Below are 19,051 nucleotides of genomic sequence, written 5' to 3'. Positions count from 1 at the left end.
CCTTGCCCCAACATTTACCAATAATTACAACATTATATATACCATATATATTCCTCATCAGAGCAAACATAAACTTGAGAGCAATGATAAATCAAGTTAAAAAAAACAACAACATTTCAACTAGTAGACTATTTCAACATAAATAGAATATTGATGAAATATTTCATAGCAATAATGCAACGAATGATAACGCATACGTCGTTTGGTAGTCGATATGACAACTACGCAATTAAACATGCATTATCATTGTTTTCTTACAATGCTAAAGCATATATATATATGTGCTAAAATAATTTTGCCAGAAAAGATATTCCTAAAAGAAATCCTCATTTTCATTTTTATGGATTTCTAAAAATGATCTGACCACAAGTTCATGTCATGCGTTGGCTGCGTATACTGTTGGCAACAAATTCATGACAACTTATACCTTTAGGAGCTATTGTGTTGTGTTAAAGTGTTAGTATTAAATGCCAATTAACTGTAACAAACACATTATATACAATATTACCGTAATCCCTCACATACCAACAATGTTGTGACCGTTTTTGTTTATAGATACGGCACCCTCCCATGATAGCGCATTATATTCTTAATTATATGACTTAACATTTCATCCGTACGTGATAAAAATAAATATCATCAGTAGGTAAAATTTGGATGCCTAATTAATAGTCAAAACTAAGCTTACTTGACCCATGATTAGAATGAAGACTCACAATATAACTTAGAATAGACGCTTAGTATATTTATGCAAATATAGCGACCAATGACCGGCGCGGTGTAGCTTACAATATGGATAATCAGAAGTAAGTTTTAATTCATTTCATTGTTATCATTAATTAGTTGTTACATTTTTTTGACATAAAACTAGTTGCTTTGTAAAACATCTTTTAAATTAACTGTTTGGTGTTAGGCGTCCGCATTTCTTTGTATTAAGTTTCAAACTTACAATACGTTTCAAAATACTAAAACCTTAATTGAGGCGGGTCCAGATGTTGACATAAAGCGTGATAAAACAAGGGTTCGAAACTTTAAATAAGTGACCTTCCACTTCCCTCCCCGCACCCAAAAGCTGGATGCTAACAGGTTTAAATGTGGTTTGGGGGTTGTTTGATCACCTTCGAGAAAGTGCTGTTCATTTAAGCGTAGTAGTACATGTTGGTGATTTTCACGCACATATTTTTCTTCATATATTTTAACATTCAAGATAACTTGGACATACCCAATGCCCCCAGCCCAACACCACACACGCTGTACTCGTTTACGACCATGTGTTAACGTAATTGATTTACACACGTGCATATTTATGATGCAATAACTTTCGATTCGATTCAGACGGAAAGACGGATGTCACAAATGGTTGGTGTTTGGTGCTACCTACATCCTAGCGGTAATCAACATTGGCATGTTCTATTCATTTGCTGCCCTGTTTGTGCCAATTATGAACAGATTTGGCGCATCAAGAGCTGAAACAGCCATCGTTCAGTCGACTTGTGGTGGAGTACTTCTTTGCTCTGGTAAGTTGGATGATCAAGTCTTTGTTTATTCTTGAAAACGTCTAAAAGTATTACAATTTCTTCAAAAGGTCAATATTTGTTGTTACATCTGTGATATACGAATCATTAATGGTAAACATTTAACAAATCAGTCGTATAGATACGTTGGGAGTGATACACTTTCATCTTTTGTTTATCGTTTCAGGGTTCATATCTGGCATTCTTATTCACCGAATGAATGAAAGAACAGTCGGAATTGTTGGCTCTTTGATTATATTTATCGGAATGTTTTCATCTGTATTCGCTACGTCCGTTTTTGTATTGGTGATTTCACTTGGCGTGCTATTAGGTTAGATAAACTTTTAGAAGACAATATATCCATTTTTCGATCAAAGTTATTTAACTAAATATTGAAGTTCAACAGTCAGAACACCTCGGCAATTGTCCGTCACAAACATCCTCTGAAGTATGGCGGTGCATCAATATAAGTAGTTGATTATTTATGAATTGTACTGTTTTAAAGGGTTCTATGTATTACAAAATTCAAATTGATTCCAAATGAAGTGTTTTTTTGCATAAATAGTTAAGATTCCCTAGTGAAAAGTGCTTAAGTCTAACTGCTGAATTGAAATAACTACACGATCAACTTGCTGTGTAGTTAAATGTGAAGAATTCCGACATTATAAACCGTCCATATTTTCAATGGAAAATTGCGTTCCAATTGGAATTTTGCATGCGGGTATCTCTTTCAAACACAATCATTATGTTCAATATTATAAGACACAAGTTTGAGTTTATTATCGATAATACATGAAAATATTGCAGGGGCCGGAATGTCACCTATAGTTATTGGGACAATTTCTATTACCGGAAAACATTTTGAAGGCAGCAACCTAAACAGAATTGTTATGTCTGTGCTTTCAACGGGCTCCGGTGTTGGTGGGATTATATATCCTTACATCATTGCATACCTTGAGTATGTTTTACTATTAAGCAGCAGCATTTCGCATGTTAATATGCTTTAAACCATCATGTGTATCGCGAATATCCTACGAAATGATCTAACCCGACTAGCAGGGGAAGTAAGAATGCTTGGAGTTTGAAATATCACCAGAATCTTAAAGCTTTTTAGTATCCAATAATCAACTGATTTTATCATAAAAATTATTTAACATAATGATGCAAAAATTTAATGTAGTATCGGCTAAAACACATTTGCTGATATCTTTTATGTTTTTCAGTGAACAATACGGCCTTCCGGGAATTTTCATGATACTAAGCGGAGTGTTACTGAACAACATAGCGCTAATGATACTTTGGTCATCTGATAATAAACCACATAAGGAAAAGAAATCGACGAACGCGCCAGCAAAAGAAACACATGATAATCCTGCATTTCATATGAAGGAAATAACATCTTATAACACAGAAATCTCACAAAGGACACAGCAAGCACATCAGAATAATATTCAACATGAAGCTCTCACAAGCACAATTAATACGGAACATAACACAAACATTGTGATAATTGAAAAGCTTGAAACCACGTGGGGTAAAAATCGAGGAAACGGTGAAAGCAATAAAAAAACAACAGAAACGAAGTTGATCATTAAAGATAGTTTGTTATCTCTAATACGGAACAAAGTATTTATGATGTATTGTGTCAGCTTTTCCTTTGCAATGCCAGCACTCAATGTTCCTGTAATTTTTATAGTTGATATTTTCGTTAGTAGGGGATTTTCAATGAAGAATGCTATCTTTGCTTTGCTAATGTTCAATGTTTTCAGTGCGCTTGGACGCATATGCCCGGGACTACTTTTGAAAATACCTAGCATGCCAATTCTTGGAGTACCAATGTTAGCATTACTTTTGAGTGCTATAGGAACTGCGTTTATGCCTTTGGTGGCTTCGTTATCGCTTATGATCTCAGTAACATGCCTAATTGCACTGGGAAGCGGGATGTGTATTTCAGCGCTTGGTGCCACTACCATTGACCTAGTTGGCACCGCAGATTTATCTAATGCAGTTGGTATGTTGTTTACGCTAAATGGAATTGGATTTATGGCTGTTGGACCTCTCAGTGGTAAGTGAAGCGTTGAGTAAGAATCAAAACACAGGAGATGAAATTCACGGTCCATCATTGATAAAAGTAATATCTTGTAGATAATTTTGAATTATCATGCTATTGATCAAGATATGTTATATCAATTAATGTAAACAACAGCATATCCAAAAATGGAAAGTGTGTTGTACAGGGCCCATATTTATTAAGGTCTTCAGTGGAAATATCTGATATTCTGATTCAATTACCAAAACTGACTTATTTAATGTTGTTGTAAACTTGCTTAAGCAAGAGTAAGTAAGTAGAGTAAGATAACTTGTTTTACTATAAAAAAGCCGATATATTTTATTAATGTTATTTTATTAAAAATATTTTGAAACTCTTATGAATTAACTTTTTCCGAGCCTACCTAACAAAATCAGACTCAATCCGTTTGTGAATTTTAGCTCTGAGGATTGTCTTTGATTACTTTATATCCGGGTCAGTTTGTCATACGAGTTAAAATGCTTATATTTAACCATTTGCACATTCACAATATGAATGCACGACAATATAAATATATACATATTACCTTACATTAGAATTTCTGACCATAATATTGTTGCTTTTCACATTCCAGGATATATACGTGATACCACGAATAGCTACACCTACCCACTAGTCAGTGCCGCATCAGCTATTGCTGTTGGATTTGTGGTTCTTGCAATAGCCCTGCAGTACGAACGATCTGAGGCCAAACTAAGAAAGCACGTGACCAATACTGAACTTATTGTGACGTAATTTGATGTTGGCGGATAGTTTTGTCGCCATAGAAATTTGTATTGTGTGTTTAGTATACAAGCAAAAATTTCAATCCTTATATCTTCATTTTGCAGGTATAATGGTTATTGCATACGTTTAATGAAAATAAAAAAGCTTTGGTACAAACACAGACTCATTCAAAAAAAAAACCAGTTGAGTTTTCTTCATAAAACAACCCGTATTAGCTAAGTTAAAGGCCAATAGCTGATTGTATTAAACTTGGTTAAGTTGTCCAGATGTTATCGTTTGGTTCGACTGCACATTTAACGATTTGATTGGTTAATAGTTAGTATTGGATAAATATTGACCAATCAATGAACATTTCGACTAACTTTGCTATATCCAAAGAATAAACAACTTATGATTGGCTGCTGCTCTTTATATCTTGTGGCGGTCCCAAGTGCGAGTATAAATGAACTAACGCACGAACTCTTTATGTGTAGTGCAATAGCTTGATAACTGGATCAACGTTTATCCCGACTTCCACAGCCTGAAGAATATCAGTCATATAATTAAATACATTACTTTTTGAGCAGTCTGTAAAACAGCTGCTTGTACGCTGATAATGACTCTAACCGATATACATAAACAACTAAAAACGCCTCTATGCCACGATACCATGTTTTTTCTTTGGTTAGCAGGATGTTTGGGTATGTTTAATTCTACGTATCTGGATAAACGCAGCGACCTTGACCTTTTATCGTTCGTACCAACCCCAAATGTGTCTCCGGACGAGCTTGCTATTGAACAAACATTCGGAGCTCCGCGACCTTTTTATTGAAAATAACCTCGGATAAATATGGATGGTTTACATGGTCAGAAATTGGTCGACTTAAAGTCCGCATCAAGTCGATCGTGTAGTAGTTTAATTTAGCAATTAAACTTAATGACTCAGTTCTTGAGAATCTAAATTATCTTTGCAATAATACACTTCACTGGCAATCAATTTAAACTTAGATCAATAAATACAAGCTTAAACACTATATTTAATTAATGATATTATTCAATTTTTTACGAACTACTTTAACTGATGTACCAGCATACATTCGAGGTTCATTTCGATAAAAATCATACTAGTAGATTATTACAATCAAAGTTATTGGTCAACAACTTGATTTATACTAGTAGTTTGTTACAATCAAAACCATTTATCACCAACTTGCTTCCTAGTTTATGACAATCAAAGCCACAGTTCACAAATTTGCTTCATATGTTTTCACAATCAAAGCCATCGGTCAATTTCTTGATTCATAGTTTATTACAATCAAAGCCATCGGTCAACAACTTGATTTATAGTTTATTACAATCAAAGCCATTGGTCAACAACTTGCTTTATAGTTTATTACAATCAAAGCCATTGGTCAATTACTTGATTCATAGTTTATTACAATCAAAGCCATCTGTCAACAATTTGCTTTATAGTTTATTACAATTAAAGCAGTCACCCACTTACTTGCTTCATAGTTTATTACAATCAAAGCAATCGGTACAATGTCATGCAGAAAGGAAAACAATGCATCAATTTTATTTTGAAAATTAAACAACATAAATCTGTAACAACAATAGAAGTACCATAACTGGACAAACTGAGACATGATCTTATCAAAGAAAGGTATTTTAGGTAACAAAAACTTTTTGATGAATTTACATCGGAAAAACCATCATTTCATTTTATTTAATAAATTAGCATCTTTTCCATGCGTAAAAGGATAGACTTATGGATATACAAAGAAATCAAACAGATTCATGCTTAAAATTGTGCAGCAGCAAATATAAATAAATTTGAAAATTACAAAAATGAATGTGATTAACCATATAATAATATAAATTTGCATTGATATAAAGTTTGCATTGTTTGCGAAAAAAAGAACACAAGTCATAAAGATGTTGTTCAAAGCAAAAAACAATCAAAGATAACGAGAATACTTAAGCGTCTTAAGGTGACACAGTTTGTTAAACTGTCTAGTCAAATATAAGATATATGTAAATTAAAACATGAAACTTATTCATCAGCACATGCATTACATAAGAATACAGAGCAGTTATGATAAAACAGTTTCACTACATGTAAAAGCATGGTTTTTTATTTAGACCAAACAAAAACAATGTTATGGTTCCATTTACCTGACCAACCCTATATCTAAGTTCCAACTCTAATGAATTCTTCTGTAAAACAAAAAATAAAAGAAAAATATCCTTTATTACTTTTTGAAATATAAACCATGTAACGCTCATATTTCTACAGGGTGAAACAGTTTTATTCCACAGTGTTGATTTCCTGACAATAAAATAATTCCCCCCCCCCAAAAAAAAAATACCTATCTACCTAACTAACCTGTTTTATTCAAATCACTTTTCGAGATCTATTTTGGTGGAGCTTCAGAAATGTCTTGTATGTGAAATTCACTCAGTGATATTCATAGCAGATAATTAATTAGGGATGGGATATACCTGGCCCATATAATACGAAAATACTTCGTGCCCCTTTGATATTGGGGCCAGGCAGCTGAAACCATTTCAGCAGGTTAAGGGGCCACTTTAGGCCTTCATTAATCAATTGGATGAAGAATTCTGCCCAGAGGCAAACTGACTATTTTCAGAAGCTCCTTAGAGGGCTCTCCTTACAGTTTGGACGCAAACTGGAGAGTCAATACTAACAACAAATACAGAAACAACCAGAAGCAACCAACTGACTTTTATTCATCATTTCTTTCTGTGTGTGTGTGTGAGGGGGGGGCATTGAGTCTGTGGACAAATCACAGTAATATAAACAGAGTGAAGAGGTTGAGAAACCACACTGGTCTTGTACGTGAAGCTACTTGTATCAGTATGAGTTGCAGTTGGATTTAAGGTATCTAATGTACGAATCGTGCCATTGGCATTCCTGTTAACAGGGTTCATACAGCCAGACTGGGAAGATATTCAAGGCAATTTTAAGTAGATTTCAAGGAATTTTATTTGATAGGCAGTTTTATCTTGTGTTTTGACGACTGTGTTGGATTTCAGGGCAGACTCATCCATTGAACTGATGTCAATAACTTTTATGCAAAGTCTACACATTGCTGTGTGTTGCTTTTTCATGTTATACCAGACAAAGAAAAGCAAAGAGCCACCTGTTTAAAATGCCATTTTCGGTGACCATCACAGCAAAAGCAAAAGAAAAAAGGTAAATAGACTGAATTGGTTCTCATGTAAACTGTACCCCTTAAGAGCCCTGGACCTGTACTATCACACTTAGACCAACAGTTTCGAAAAGTAGAGTTACTGAAGCATCCACTAAGAACAAACAGTTTTGTAAAGATGGACCATTTTACTACAGACACTTCATTAAGAGCAAAAATTGGGAAATTTAAGTACTTTTCTCAAAATACAGTCTTTGGGTGACCCAGTTTTAGTGGGTTATTACTTCAATTTGTAAGGATATTACTTGCTGATTACCTATATGTAAAATAAATATCCAATTATTTTTCATTTTGAATCTTCTTCATTTCAATGAAAAAGTGCGTGTCTGGCATTAAAACCTGAATCATCCAAGATATACTTATGGGCCATCATGAGCACCTTTGAAGGTACATTTTAATGAAAATATTGAATGTAAACAAACTAAGTGAACACTTCAATTGTGAGAATACATATCAAGACGACTGTTAAAGCTGCACTCTCACAGATTTACTGTTTTAGCAACTTTTTTATTTTTTGGCTTGGAATGAGCCAATATTGCGTATGTATCTGCAAACCAGTGATATAATACTGCTGATAAAAGATCAGTTTGCAGATTTTCATATTTCCGTTGAAAATTGATGTTTTATGGCTAAATGCGTTACTAACAGTTAAGAAAAATATATAAAACATCAAATTTGAACAAATCTATGAAAACCTGCGATCTGACTTTTTGTCAGCAGTCTGGTTTCCATGCATTTTCATATAAATTGGCTCAGTCTAAGACAAATAATAAATAAATTTGTCAACACGTTCAATCTGTGAGACTGCAGCTTTAAAATCTGTATCAAACACAAAAAAATAACAGAAATCGATACTCATGCAAAAAATCTGTTAATAAAATAGGCCAACAATTCAAGAACATCATCATAATGGAACTGGAAAAGATTCAAATATGGAAACAAATGGGACAATATTTTCTGAAAGGAATTTTGACCTGAACAGTTAATTAGTCATCAATTAGACCTGTGTATGATACTGTAATCATATGTTACTAATTTATATTTCCATAAAATTATTTATATCTAAATGAAAAACAAAAATGTTTGCAATATGGGCACAAAAAAAAACAACTACTAAGTAATTGATGATTACTTTGTGTGTTAAATTAAAGATAAATGTGACTCTCGAAAAACCTTGTCAAATCTTTCTGTCAGGCCTTTTATGCAACTTATAGAAATATTTGTAAGCTGAAGTTATATGTGGAGAAATTAATAAATGATACCAATAGTATAACAAACACTACAACAAAACGACATCATCCATTCAACAGCTAAAAGTAAAACAAAACAACTTCATCCATTCAACAGCTAAAAATAAAACAACACTGACATCATTCATCCAACAGCGAAAAATAAAACACTGACATCATCCATTCAACAGCTAAAAATAGAACAACACGGACATCATTCATCCAACAGCTAAAAAAAACAACACTGACATCATCCATTCAACAGCTAAAAATAAAACACAACATCATCCATTCAACAGCTAAAAAAATAAAACTACACATTGACATCATCCATCCAAACACCAAGATCTTATAATTTAGGTAAGACAATCTTCCTTGCCTTCTATAACATGTAAACATCTTTATTATCCACCTCAACAAGAAAACTGTTTAATGTAGCTAAAAAATCAAAGTTCCAATGAAAATAAGAAAATCTACACAGTTCGGGCCCGTCATCCCCCCCCCATTATTTTTTTTATAAAAAATACCCCCCTACCCCTCTGAAAAAAAAGCTGGTTCCAAATTCAGATTTTAGTAATATTAAAAAAACTTTGAACTTCAAGTGAATAATACATACATTTTCTCTAATGAATATAAAACTAAATGTAAAGATGTTAGTAAAATAAGTAATATTTTGAGACTGAATTATGTATTCCTAGATGATACGGAATAATCGACTTGTAATTCGCTCCATGATAAAACTTGATCTATGGCCTGTGAAATTTTGTCATTTAACATAATTGAAGATTAGAAAGTGCTGAACTATTTTGCTCTATGGCTAACATCGCTTCAAATGATTATCTTTAAACAAGTGCACTGCAATCACATGCCAATTCTTGTCTGAAATTTGTTTTTGTTTTCAGCCAAAAGGGGCATAACTCATAATTGATAAAATCAGAGTTATGGGATACATATCATCATCTTAGTGCAATAACTCATTAATTTAATTTAGAAATAGAAGCAGATATTGAGTAATTGCATTAAGATGATGAAATGTCCATGTGCATTCAGTTCTATTTGAATAATTTTAACTGTGAATAAGCTTTGTGGCCAATGACAAAACTAAAGCCATTATGACACCTAGAATATTTGTTTAAAAACAGGACAAATCACTAAACCATGAATCAATATAGGGAGACAAACATGTGGTGCAGACTAGAATGTATAACACTGTTCAGTTACAATAAAGATATACATTAATTTCATGTTTTAAATAAGGATATTGCAGATGTAATGACTAATCACAATGTTATTATTACTATTAATTAAATGCCTAAAAAGATGTGAACACATATAATTATATGTACAGGTAACATAACATAATTATGTTTGTTTTACCAACATTATTTTACAAACACATAAACATCATTGTAACATGATGAAACAAGAGTGTCTTAGTAATTTTCAACGCTCAACTGTTCTTTTTCAGAGGAAAAAAGGGGATAAACTCATAATATATTACAGCAAGAGTTATGGGCCTTAACATACCGGTACATGTGTAATTTTTTTCTGTCAACATGTGAACCAAGTTTCATTTGAATATCATTAACACTTTTTTTTTAAATTCTAGTGAAGATTAAAAATTTTGTGCTCTGACAACAAAGACACTAAGACTATAATGATACCTCAAAACTTCTTTCCTAGAAAACAAATGAGCTAATAGTGTAGTAAGCTGTAAATAAAAGCTTACTGGAAATGGTTCATAAACAAATATTATGGACATAAAAATGCCAGTATACTATGGTAATTAAAACGTTTTATCAAACAACCACATACATTCCATGACATAAGAAAAATTACTTGAAAACAACAACAATATATTCAGTAATCTCATTGACAAACAAAATTATTAACGTAAAACCTGCATGCACCTTATTGAACTTAAATAGCAATCATTTTTTTTAACTTTTAATTTCCATTTAAAAATGGATAAACATTATTCAAAAGTATAAATCAAAACTTAAATAAAAATAAATAGTAACAAAGACAGCAACAATACCAAATACTTTTTATATTTCTTAACACAAAAGAAAATAATGGTTTTATTGATCATTGCGAAGTGCCGCCGGGTGAGAGGATTTTGGAATGGGTGACATTGCTAACGAAATTGTGTCTCCCCACCAAATTGGTAGTAAATTCATCACATACGTAAAAATATCAGCACCCGCACCACATGGGTATCGCTCTTTCGGGCGCTTGGAGAGGAGCCCACTTCTCATTGCACGCACCACTGGAGTTAAATCGTCCGGGAAAGTTTTGCACTGTTCCATTAGGCTGCTGTATATTTCGTCTAAATAATCAAGCCCGTATGTTGCCTTGGCATTTTCATCTAACTTCTCCCATATTTCTTCTTTTCTACCTTTTAGTGTGGATTCTGCAACATTTCCTGAAATATGTTTGTCAAAAATTATGGCTAAGAAGCACTGCTTAACTTAAAAAATCAGACTAGCTAAAAATTTCAAAGTCCAAAAATACTAAAATATCCCACACCCTCCCCCCTACCCCTCAGAATGTGTGACTCGAAAACCCATTTGATATATTGAAGGCATTATCTATTTATATTCTGTGAGAACATTTGAAATAAATTTAAAAAAAATGAAAAAGCTATGTCCAATTCTCAAAATCCATCAAAATTCATGTTTTTTCACCCAAAATATCAGGTGAGACTCTGTATCTTTAGGGTACAATGTTAAGAAATGTATTAGATGAACAAGTTCCCCAAGTTTCAAAGTGATAGCTTTGATAGTTTCCATGTAAGTGACCTTAATGCTTAGCTTAACCAACGCCTCCGATGACAAAGACGACAATCAAGTTACGACAAGTTTTCAAAAATCAGACGAGCTAATTATTTCTCAAAATGAAAACATTCATAACAATCGGTAACATTACATTAACATTATAATCACCTGTCCTATATCCGGTTGGTTCTATGATTGACACATTGACGCTCCACTTCTTCATCTCCTGTCGTAACGTGTCGGAAAACGCCATTAAAGCATGCTTCGCCATCCCGTAAGCACCATAGCCTTCAAATGAGATTCTTCCTAAAATGTACATGGAAAACAGATGTAAGTACATGTACATCTAAATGGTTGGAATAGCAAGGAAAGTTGGGGCTTTTTATGGAGAGTAGTGTACCAGTCAGTATTAAAGGTACTTTTTATGGAGAGCAGTGAACCAGTCAGGATTAAAGGTACTTTTTAAAACACTTGACTTTTACAGGGCTCGACATTAACGATGGTCCGGGACCACCAGATTCATGGTCCGGACCAGTAGAAACCAGTTCTGGCTAGTCCGACTGGACCAGTGAAATTTCCAAGAAGAAATAATTTAATCAGAAATGTTAAGCACGATCCCTGACTAAATCTGACAATATGTATAATCCAACAAATAAATGCAGTTCAAGCAGCGTTCGTTGTTTTTATTTACATTCCCTTGCGCATGCGTTACATCTGCGACCGGAAGTAATCAGCACAGAACAGTTTACGATAGCTGTGAAATCATCGGAATTAGGTCAATCTTTATTACGATGTAAAATTCCAATAACTTATTTTAGCAAATCATTTCGTCCATATTTATAGCATTGAATTTGGTTTTTAAGTATTTATCGTATGCATAGTAAATTAAAGCCATTTGCTAATGTGATTGACAAATTTTAATGTACATTCAAGTCAGATATGTACTAAATATCTTTTATTGCTGCCTGATAATCCAACGTATATTCTAGTCAATCCTCATACTATTGTTTCATTGTTGTAATGTTAACCAGTTAAAGTTTTATATCAAAATTAAAAGCTCACTATTATTTTCATCATGTGTGTATATAATAAACCTTCACAGGCAAAGAATTAAAATCATATCATCAAAAAGTATCAATTTGGTCAGGACTAGTGGATATTAGGTCAGGACCAGTAGAAAATATATCTACTAGTCCGAATGGACCAGCGGATTTAAAAGTTAACGTCGAGCCCTGCTTTTACAATATAAACAGGAAAACCATTATAATTTTTTTTAAACCTGTAAACTCAGCTGAATATTCTTATCATGTGAGATGATGTACTATAGTCCTAATACAAGCTCGTATAAACAATTCTAGACTTGTTTTAATGGAATAGTCAATACTGTATTTTTTTATGTTGGAACCATCAGTCTGGTCTCTTGTCCCTTTAACATTAACCCCATGCATACAAATTTCCACCAAACTCTTCTTTTTTTAGTAATTTTACATAAAAATGGACTCAATCCAATTTTGTATAGATTTGTTGTATTCTTTCAGAAAAAATATCACATTTTTTAATCTTTTGTCTATTTTTTTTTTTTAAAGCATTCTAAGGCAAATTTGGAAATCCCAATTTTAGTCAAAATGACACATTTTCCCAATTCCCAAAATAGTTGAAAAGAACAATACTGGTTTATTTTCAGAAAATAATACATTTTATTCATAGTATACCTAGAACACTGGAGACAACAACAATCCGGCCCTTTGCCTGTCGTATGAGTGGTAGAAAAGCCTTTGTGGTGTTGACAGTTCCAAACAGGTTCACATCAAACATTTTCCGCATGATTGGTTCAGGGGTCATCTCAAGCTCCGAGAAATAGCACACGCCGGCATTGTTAACAAGACCCCAAAGCCCTGAAAATAAATATTCCGCAATGCAGCTGTATTTTAACAGGCATTGGCAATTCCTGAAAAAATAATGCTGTCAATGTTTCTGTTTTATAGAGAATTAGTGCAAGAAAGAGACTTAAATCTTGTATCACTGTAGCAGACATAATTGGGCTGTCTTTTTACATTTGTTGAATGGAGCCAGGGCTCTGAGAAAGGGATATTTAGCTATATCACTCCTCCAACATAAATGATGCAATGCCATTGGTCCAGGACTGGTCATGTGGTGACCCCATCATTTTCCATATTGGGTCACCAAATTTATTTCGTACCAAAATGACGTCTATTTTCCTATTCCGATGAATAAATGAAGCATTTAAACATGCAAACAGGTTGTTGACGTGATATATATGTTACGGGGTTAATAGGTGACCTGATATGGGATATACAGGGTGGCAGGAGACCATATTCGGGTTCAAGCTTCGCTCTCACCCGATATTGTTTCCTTTGCCCTGTATATCCCATATCAGGTCACCTACTAATCCTTTAACTTATATTATTTTTACTTGAAAGGGAATTTTGCAAGTTGACCGTAGGTAGGGTAGGTAATCTGAACCACAATATAATGTTTGTTTGAACTAAAAAGTAAAAGCAAAGGTTCAGCAATAGCAAGATTTCTCTTTGAGGACCAAAAATTAGTTTTACTGGTTATGCATCTGAAATCACTCATATTATTATACTCTATGATACTGAAATTTCAGCTATATTTTGGTTTAAGTGGGATGTAAACTACCCCAGTAAACAAAAGTCAAGAAAAACATTAGAAAACCGACGCCTTAATCTTAGGTCACAATGACTTATACAACAGTAGATGGGTATTTTGACAATTTTAAAATACATTGATAACATCACATGATAATTTCATTCAACCAATCAAGTTAGTAATGGTCTTGAAAGACAATATTTGAGCAAATATCAACATTTGCTGAAGGGTTCCAGCTGTCAGTATCTTAGTTTTAACACTCTTTATGATTTGCCACACTTTATTACTTACCAGTAATATAAAAAAAATTGTACATGAGCATTTTACAAACCATGTGTTAGTCCTTTTAACATGTCGTATAATGTTTTTGTTCTCAGCTGTGAAAGGACTTGTACCAGTAACTTTATTCTACAACCTACCCTCACTTCCCACATCAAGGCGCACAATTTCAACAGCTTTCGAAATATCCTCATCCTTTGTGACATCTAATTGCAGAAGATGCATTCTGTAAAGAAACGTATTGTGATAAGCATTTCACATCAGTGACATTGTCAGTGAAAAAAGGGTCCTGTGGAAGATAAAATGATGCTTTCATTTTTGGGAGGTTTTGTGCTCTGGCACGTGATTTTCAAACTCCAAAATCCAAAAAGAATCAAATAATTCCAAACAAAAAATAACGATGCCAAAAATGTTCAAAGCGCAATTTATTTATTTTTCACATTTTGGGTATCATAATTTTTAGTTTGAAATTATAAGATTTTTTTAATTATTTTTAAAAAAATACTTGAAAAATGCTGATAGAGGAAAATAAGTGTGCAACGTTCTTAAAAAAAACACTCTCCTGAGTGCATAAAATATGACTTTAAAAGTATTTCAATTGTGCTACATGAGAAGAGCATGAATTAAACATTGCATGTGCATATGCCATGATATTGTTTACGTCTAACTTTCAAGTAAACCATATCATGAAACATGCACATGAATTTTATGCTACGACTAAGCACAAAAAATGCATTACAAATAACTGTCGTCCTGTTTCAACTAATGCTTCTTAAGATTAGTGTAAATAAATGTTAAAGTTGCCTGTCGGAAAACGAAGGCTTTATGCTCAGCATGCAAAGTTAATAAGCTGCACTATCTTTACTTAAAATGAGTGCAGGTGGCATCATATAGAGTTAATACAAGCCTGCTCAAACTAAGAATCAATAAGTCTAAATGCTGGAATTGTAGCTGAGACAAAGGATTATAACTGGTCCAAAAGTGGAAAAGTTCAAGTCATATGAATAATAAGGAATAATTTGGAATCTTAGTTGTTCACATTTCTATGTCTTGACAGAAGCACATGAAACATGACTTTTAGCAGAGTTTAAAGTGATACCTATGTTCAAGCGATGGAATATATTATATAATACAAATCAATTAGGGATTTATCTTAAGAATTATGGAAGGGTGCTCCACCCTGCCTCTTTTCGTTGCACCCTTTTGTCCTCATGGAGACCAGCATGGGCAACCTTTTCCTTTATAGAATTAAAATAAACTGTTGAAATTTGTTTTGTTTGGATTATATATACATGTACATACACACTTAAAATATTTGGCAGTTGAAACCTAATATTACTTCAATTAAACCCAATTCCTATCTTTTTCTGTCTTTATCTAATTAACTGTTAAATATTTATTTTGCATTTATTATAAATTATACCAACAAACTTTCAATATTTGGCAGTTGAAACCTAATATTACTTTAATTAAACCCAATTCCTATCATTTTCTGTCAAATTCAATGAGACAATTGCCCTTTTCCCCCTTAGAATCCTATCCCCTCTTTTGCAGCACTCTGACTTTTAAAAAGCTGGCTAAATCCCAGGCCCCAATTTCTTGAAACTTCTTTTAAGTTTAACAGGCTTAAGTCGCTTATTTCAATTAGCCAAAATGCATACTAATAATGGATTTTGATAAATGAAAAATGGTTTCTTCTTATTAGGCCTAAAAAAAAAAATTGTTTGGTTAGGGTTACATCCTTTTCAAAAATAGGAAGGGGAAGGTAGGCTTTTTTTTTTTTTTTTTTTTTTTTTATTAGGCTTTATATAAGAATGTCATTTTCATCATTGGAGAATGGTGTTAAAGTTATCTTCTATATAAGCAATTAAGGTTTTAAACTACATATTGAAAAGCCCAAAAAAAAAATTTTTTTTTTTCAAACTGACTATAAAAACGTTAGGGTCGGCGCCTATTCCGTAGGTAGGGTCGGGTAACCCGAACCAAATGTATTTTTTTTTAGGCCTTAGCATACAGATTTTTCTTATATAATTTATAGAAACTCAAAGAAGTAAATATAACGGATATTATAGAACAACAAAAATAGTGAGTTTAGCTTAATCCTGTTATAAGGGACTTAAGAAGTTTTGAGAAATTGGGGCCAGACTAACAGTAGATGAGCAAAAGAAAGCAATTTGATATCTAACACAATGTACAAACCAAGTTTGCAAGTCTATTCATCAAAACTCATGTCACAGATACAGGACAAGAAGATAATGTAGTCAATTTCTTCATGGATTGATAAAGGCCAAGGGCATGGTAATTTCTTCCTAAAATGGCACAGAAACAGGACAATGTTTATAAGAGCACTCTCAGATTCATCATATTATCATTTTTTGCAGTGATATTAATGTTTGATGACTCAAGTTTCTGACTTAAAACTTAAATCTGTATGAACGATTAGGAAAATTTAATACATTTTTTTTAACCGATGTCTAAAAAAGTCCCCAAAAATTATGAATATGCTGAACAAAAATTAAGAATATGCTGATCATTTACAAAATGAATGACATTTAATACCACCTTGATGAAAGTTCACTTATTCAAAATAGAACACTGAGAAAACAAGACCTGTCACAGAAAGTGATAAATGACCCCGAAGTTCCATTATGCAATAACTAATTTGCCTATACTCAAGATGAGCTAACATAAACTATGAGGATATGCTAGTTCCGATGAAGGTTGACCTGAAGAAAGAAACGAATACCTTTCCTCTCAGTTTCTAAACATATATGCATCAACTCATGATTAGCCAATATCTGTGACCATGAACCTTGAAGTATGGTCAAGGGTTTTGCACATGACACATAAGACATTGTCTTTATGTAATTAACACATGTGCCAAATAGTTCAAAAATCCGTTATTACAGCATGAACAAGTTACAGCCTGGACATGACCAATTATACTTCATATGCATATATGCAACATTACATAACGATAAACTTTTACATGTGACCTTGATTTTTGAGAAGAAAGTGTGTCTTGCATGTGACACGTCATATATATATATGTACAGTGTGATTTTAATTAGCCTATCTTTGGATATTTTTATGAAATGCAACAACTCTCAACTGTATTTCCTACATTTGTATATGGTTTGAGCTAAAGGGTTTTGGGAGGGTGCTGCACCCTGTCATAATTTTGGAAGCAGTGTCCCTTCTGCCCTCATGGCACCAGAATGTGCACCCTCCTCGGCTTTCAAAGAATATTAAAACAAAAAATGTTATTATGAATTCGAACAAATTACATATTTAGTAGTTGAAACCTAATAGTACTTCAAAAAAGCACAATTTCTAACATTTTCTGTGAAATTCATAAACTTTTACACACATGTAACTCAATATTTGAGATAATGATTTTCAAAACTCATGTCATTACACAAATACACAAGAAGCTGTCAAATGCCAAGACAATGGCAGGATAAAAGAACAAAAGTTTAGCACAGCGTGACACCTTGGTCAAAACGCCTAAGGTGGAAAAACTAGCATGAGAACACATAAATATGTAACAGAAATCAAAAATTGCTTGTGCACCTGTCAGGGTTCTAACCCTTGATCCCCTTGCTCAGCAGGCGGATACTCTACCACATTGCTATAAGACCTAGAATTTATAGTAACCATTTGGAGTGTTCCCCTGCAGCGCTAGATGTTGTGGGTTCTACCCCAACATATACATATTGAGGCATTGCAAACATTATACAAACTGAATATAAACAAAAATAAGATTACCTATCAGAGCAGGTATGCCTAAGAGAAACAGCCCCAGGTCCATCTTTATCTAAACATCCAGCATACACGTGCATTCCAATGGCATCCAACTTCTTTACGAGAGCATTTCCAAATCCAGAGTCACAGCCTATAAAAAATAAACAAAACAAATTTAATTTCACTTTTTCTACCAAGAATAATCTTTAACATGTAATATAGAAAAATTGAAATAAGTTGTATTTAACAGTTTAATACAAATGTAAACATTTTGTAAATATGAGAACAAATTAACATTTAGGAAGTATAAACTAACACACTAGTTGATTTTAATCCATGTAACTGATGATAACGGTGTGTCTGATTTATACTAATTAATAGCACCATATCTTACATTTATATGAAAAAAAACCACAAACCTGTGATGACAACTGCCTTGTTCCCGACAGGAAGATGGCTGGCTGGTAAGATGGAATAAATCAACAGACAGCCAGCGGCAAAGCATCCAACACCTAATGGACCTTTCACAAAGAATTGACAAAGAGGTTCTCCTAAAAACAACACTGCTAAGCTCAGTGCTGATCGAAATCCAAATCGAAATTCATTTGTCAAGAATTTTGAAAGAACAGCCATTGCAAATACGACTGTAACGCAGGAATACAGTATGGAAAATATAATGACATCGTCTTCAGGAATATCATCGTCATCTACTACGAAATTCATGGTTGACAAGTGAAGAAATAATGTCATTCTAAGAAGATTTTAAACAAAAAACAGACGTGTTCGCTTGATTCACAGCATGTCGTCCGCCATTTTAGAAATGTACTTATTTATGTAAAGAACAATCTGA

At 33.2% G+C, this 19,051-nt stretch overlaps 2 protein-coding genes across 2 annotated transcripts; one reads left to right on the top strand and one right to left on the bottom strand.

The window, feature by feature from the left end:
- Positions 1–694: 694 nt before the first annotated feature.
- Positions 695–4,346, top strand: LOC128230248 (monocarboxylate transporter 4-like). Its single transcript, XM_052942358.1, has 6 exons — positions 695–806; positions 1,336–1,517; positions 1,702–1,845; positions 2,322–2,472; positions 2,738–3,579; positions 4,178–4,346. The coding sequence occupies exons 1-6, from the start codon at positions 793–795 to the stop codon at positions 4,336–4,338; spliced, it is 1,494 nt and encodes a 497-aa protein (XP_052798318.1). The 5' UTR covers positions 695–792; the 3' UTR covers positions 4,339–4,346.
- Positions 4,347–5,685: 1,339 nt separating this feature from the next.
- Positions 5,686–19,013, bottom strand: LOC128232532 (retinol dehydrogenase 7-like). The gene is made up of 6 exons (XM_052946155.1): positions 18,621–19,013; positions 18,226–18,352; positions 14,598–14,683; positions 13,260–13,442; positions 11,716–11,853; positions 5,686–11,195 (listed from the first exon to the last, which is right to left on the bottom strand). Exons 1-6 carry the CDS (start codon positions 18,949–18,951, stop codon positions 10,852–10,854), a joined length of 1,209 nt encoding a protein of 402 aa, XP_052802115.1. The 5' UTR covers positions 18,952–19,013; the 3' UTR covers positions 5,686–10,851.
- Positions 19,014–19,051: the final 38 nt, after the last annotated feature.

The sequence above is a fragment of the Mya arenaria genome, chromosome 4 (assembly GCF_026914265.1).
Source record: "Mya arenaria isolate MELC-2E11 chromosome 4, ASM2691426v1".
Taxonomy (NCBI): Eukaryota; Metazoa; Mollusca; class Bivalvia; order Myida; family Myidae; genus Mya; species Mya arenaria.
This window is presented reverse-complemented; position numbering and strand designations above follow the sequence as displayed.

What these genes read in the sequence shown, in the direction of transcription:
- LOC128232532 (XM_052946155.1), bottom strand. Translation starts at nt 18,951, where the DNA reads ATGACATTATTTCTTCACTTGTCAACCATGAATTTCGTAGTAGATGAC. An exon ending in CAAGGCAGTTGTCATCACAG is followed by an intron (nt 18,353 to 18,620) that starts GTTTGTGGTTTT and finishes TATTTTTTATAG; the next exon opens with GCTGTGACTCTGGATTTGGA. An exon ending in TGTTGTCTCCAGTGTTCTAG is followed by an intron (nt 11,854 to 13,259) that starts GTATACTATGAA and finishes TGTACATTTTAG; the next exon opens with GAAGAATCTCATTTGAAGGC.
- LOC128230248 (XM_052942358.1), top strand. An exon ending in TGGAGTACTTCTTTGCTCTG is followed by an intron (nt 1,518 to 1,701) that starts GTAAGTTGGATG and finishes TTATCGTTTCAG; the next exon opens with GGTTCATATCTGGCATTCTT. An exon ending in TTCACTTGGCGTGCTATTAG is followed by an intron (nt 1,846 to 2,321) that starts GTTAGATAAACT and finishes AAAATATTGCAG; the next exon opens with GGGCCGGAATGTCACCTATA.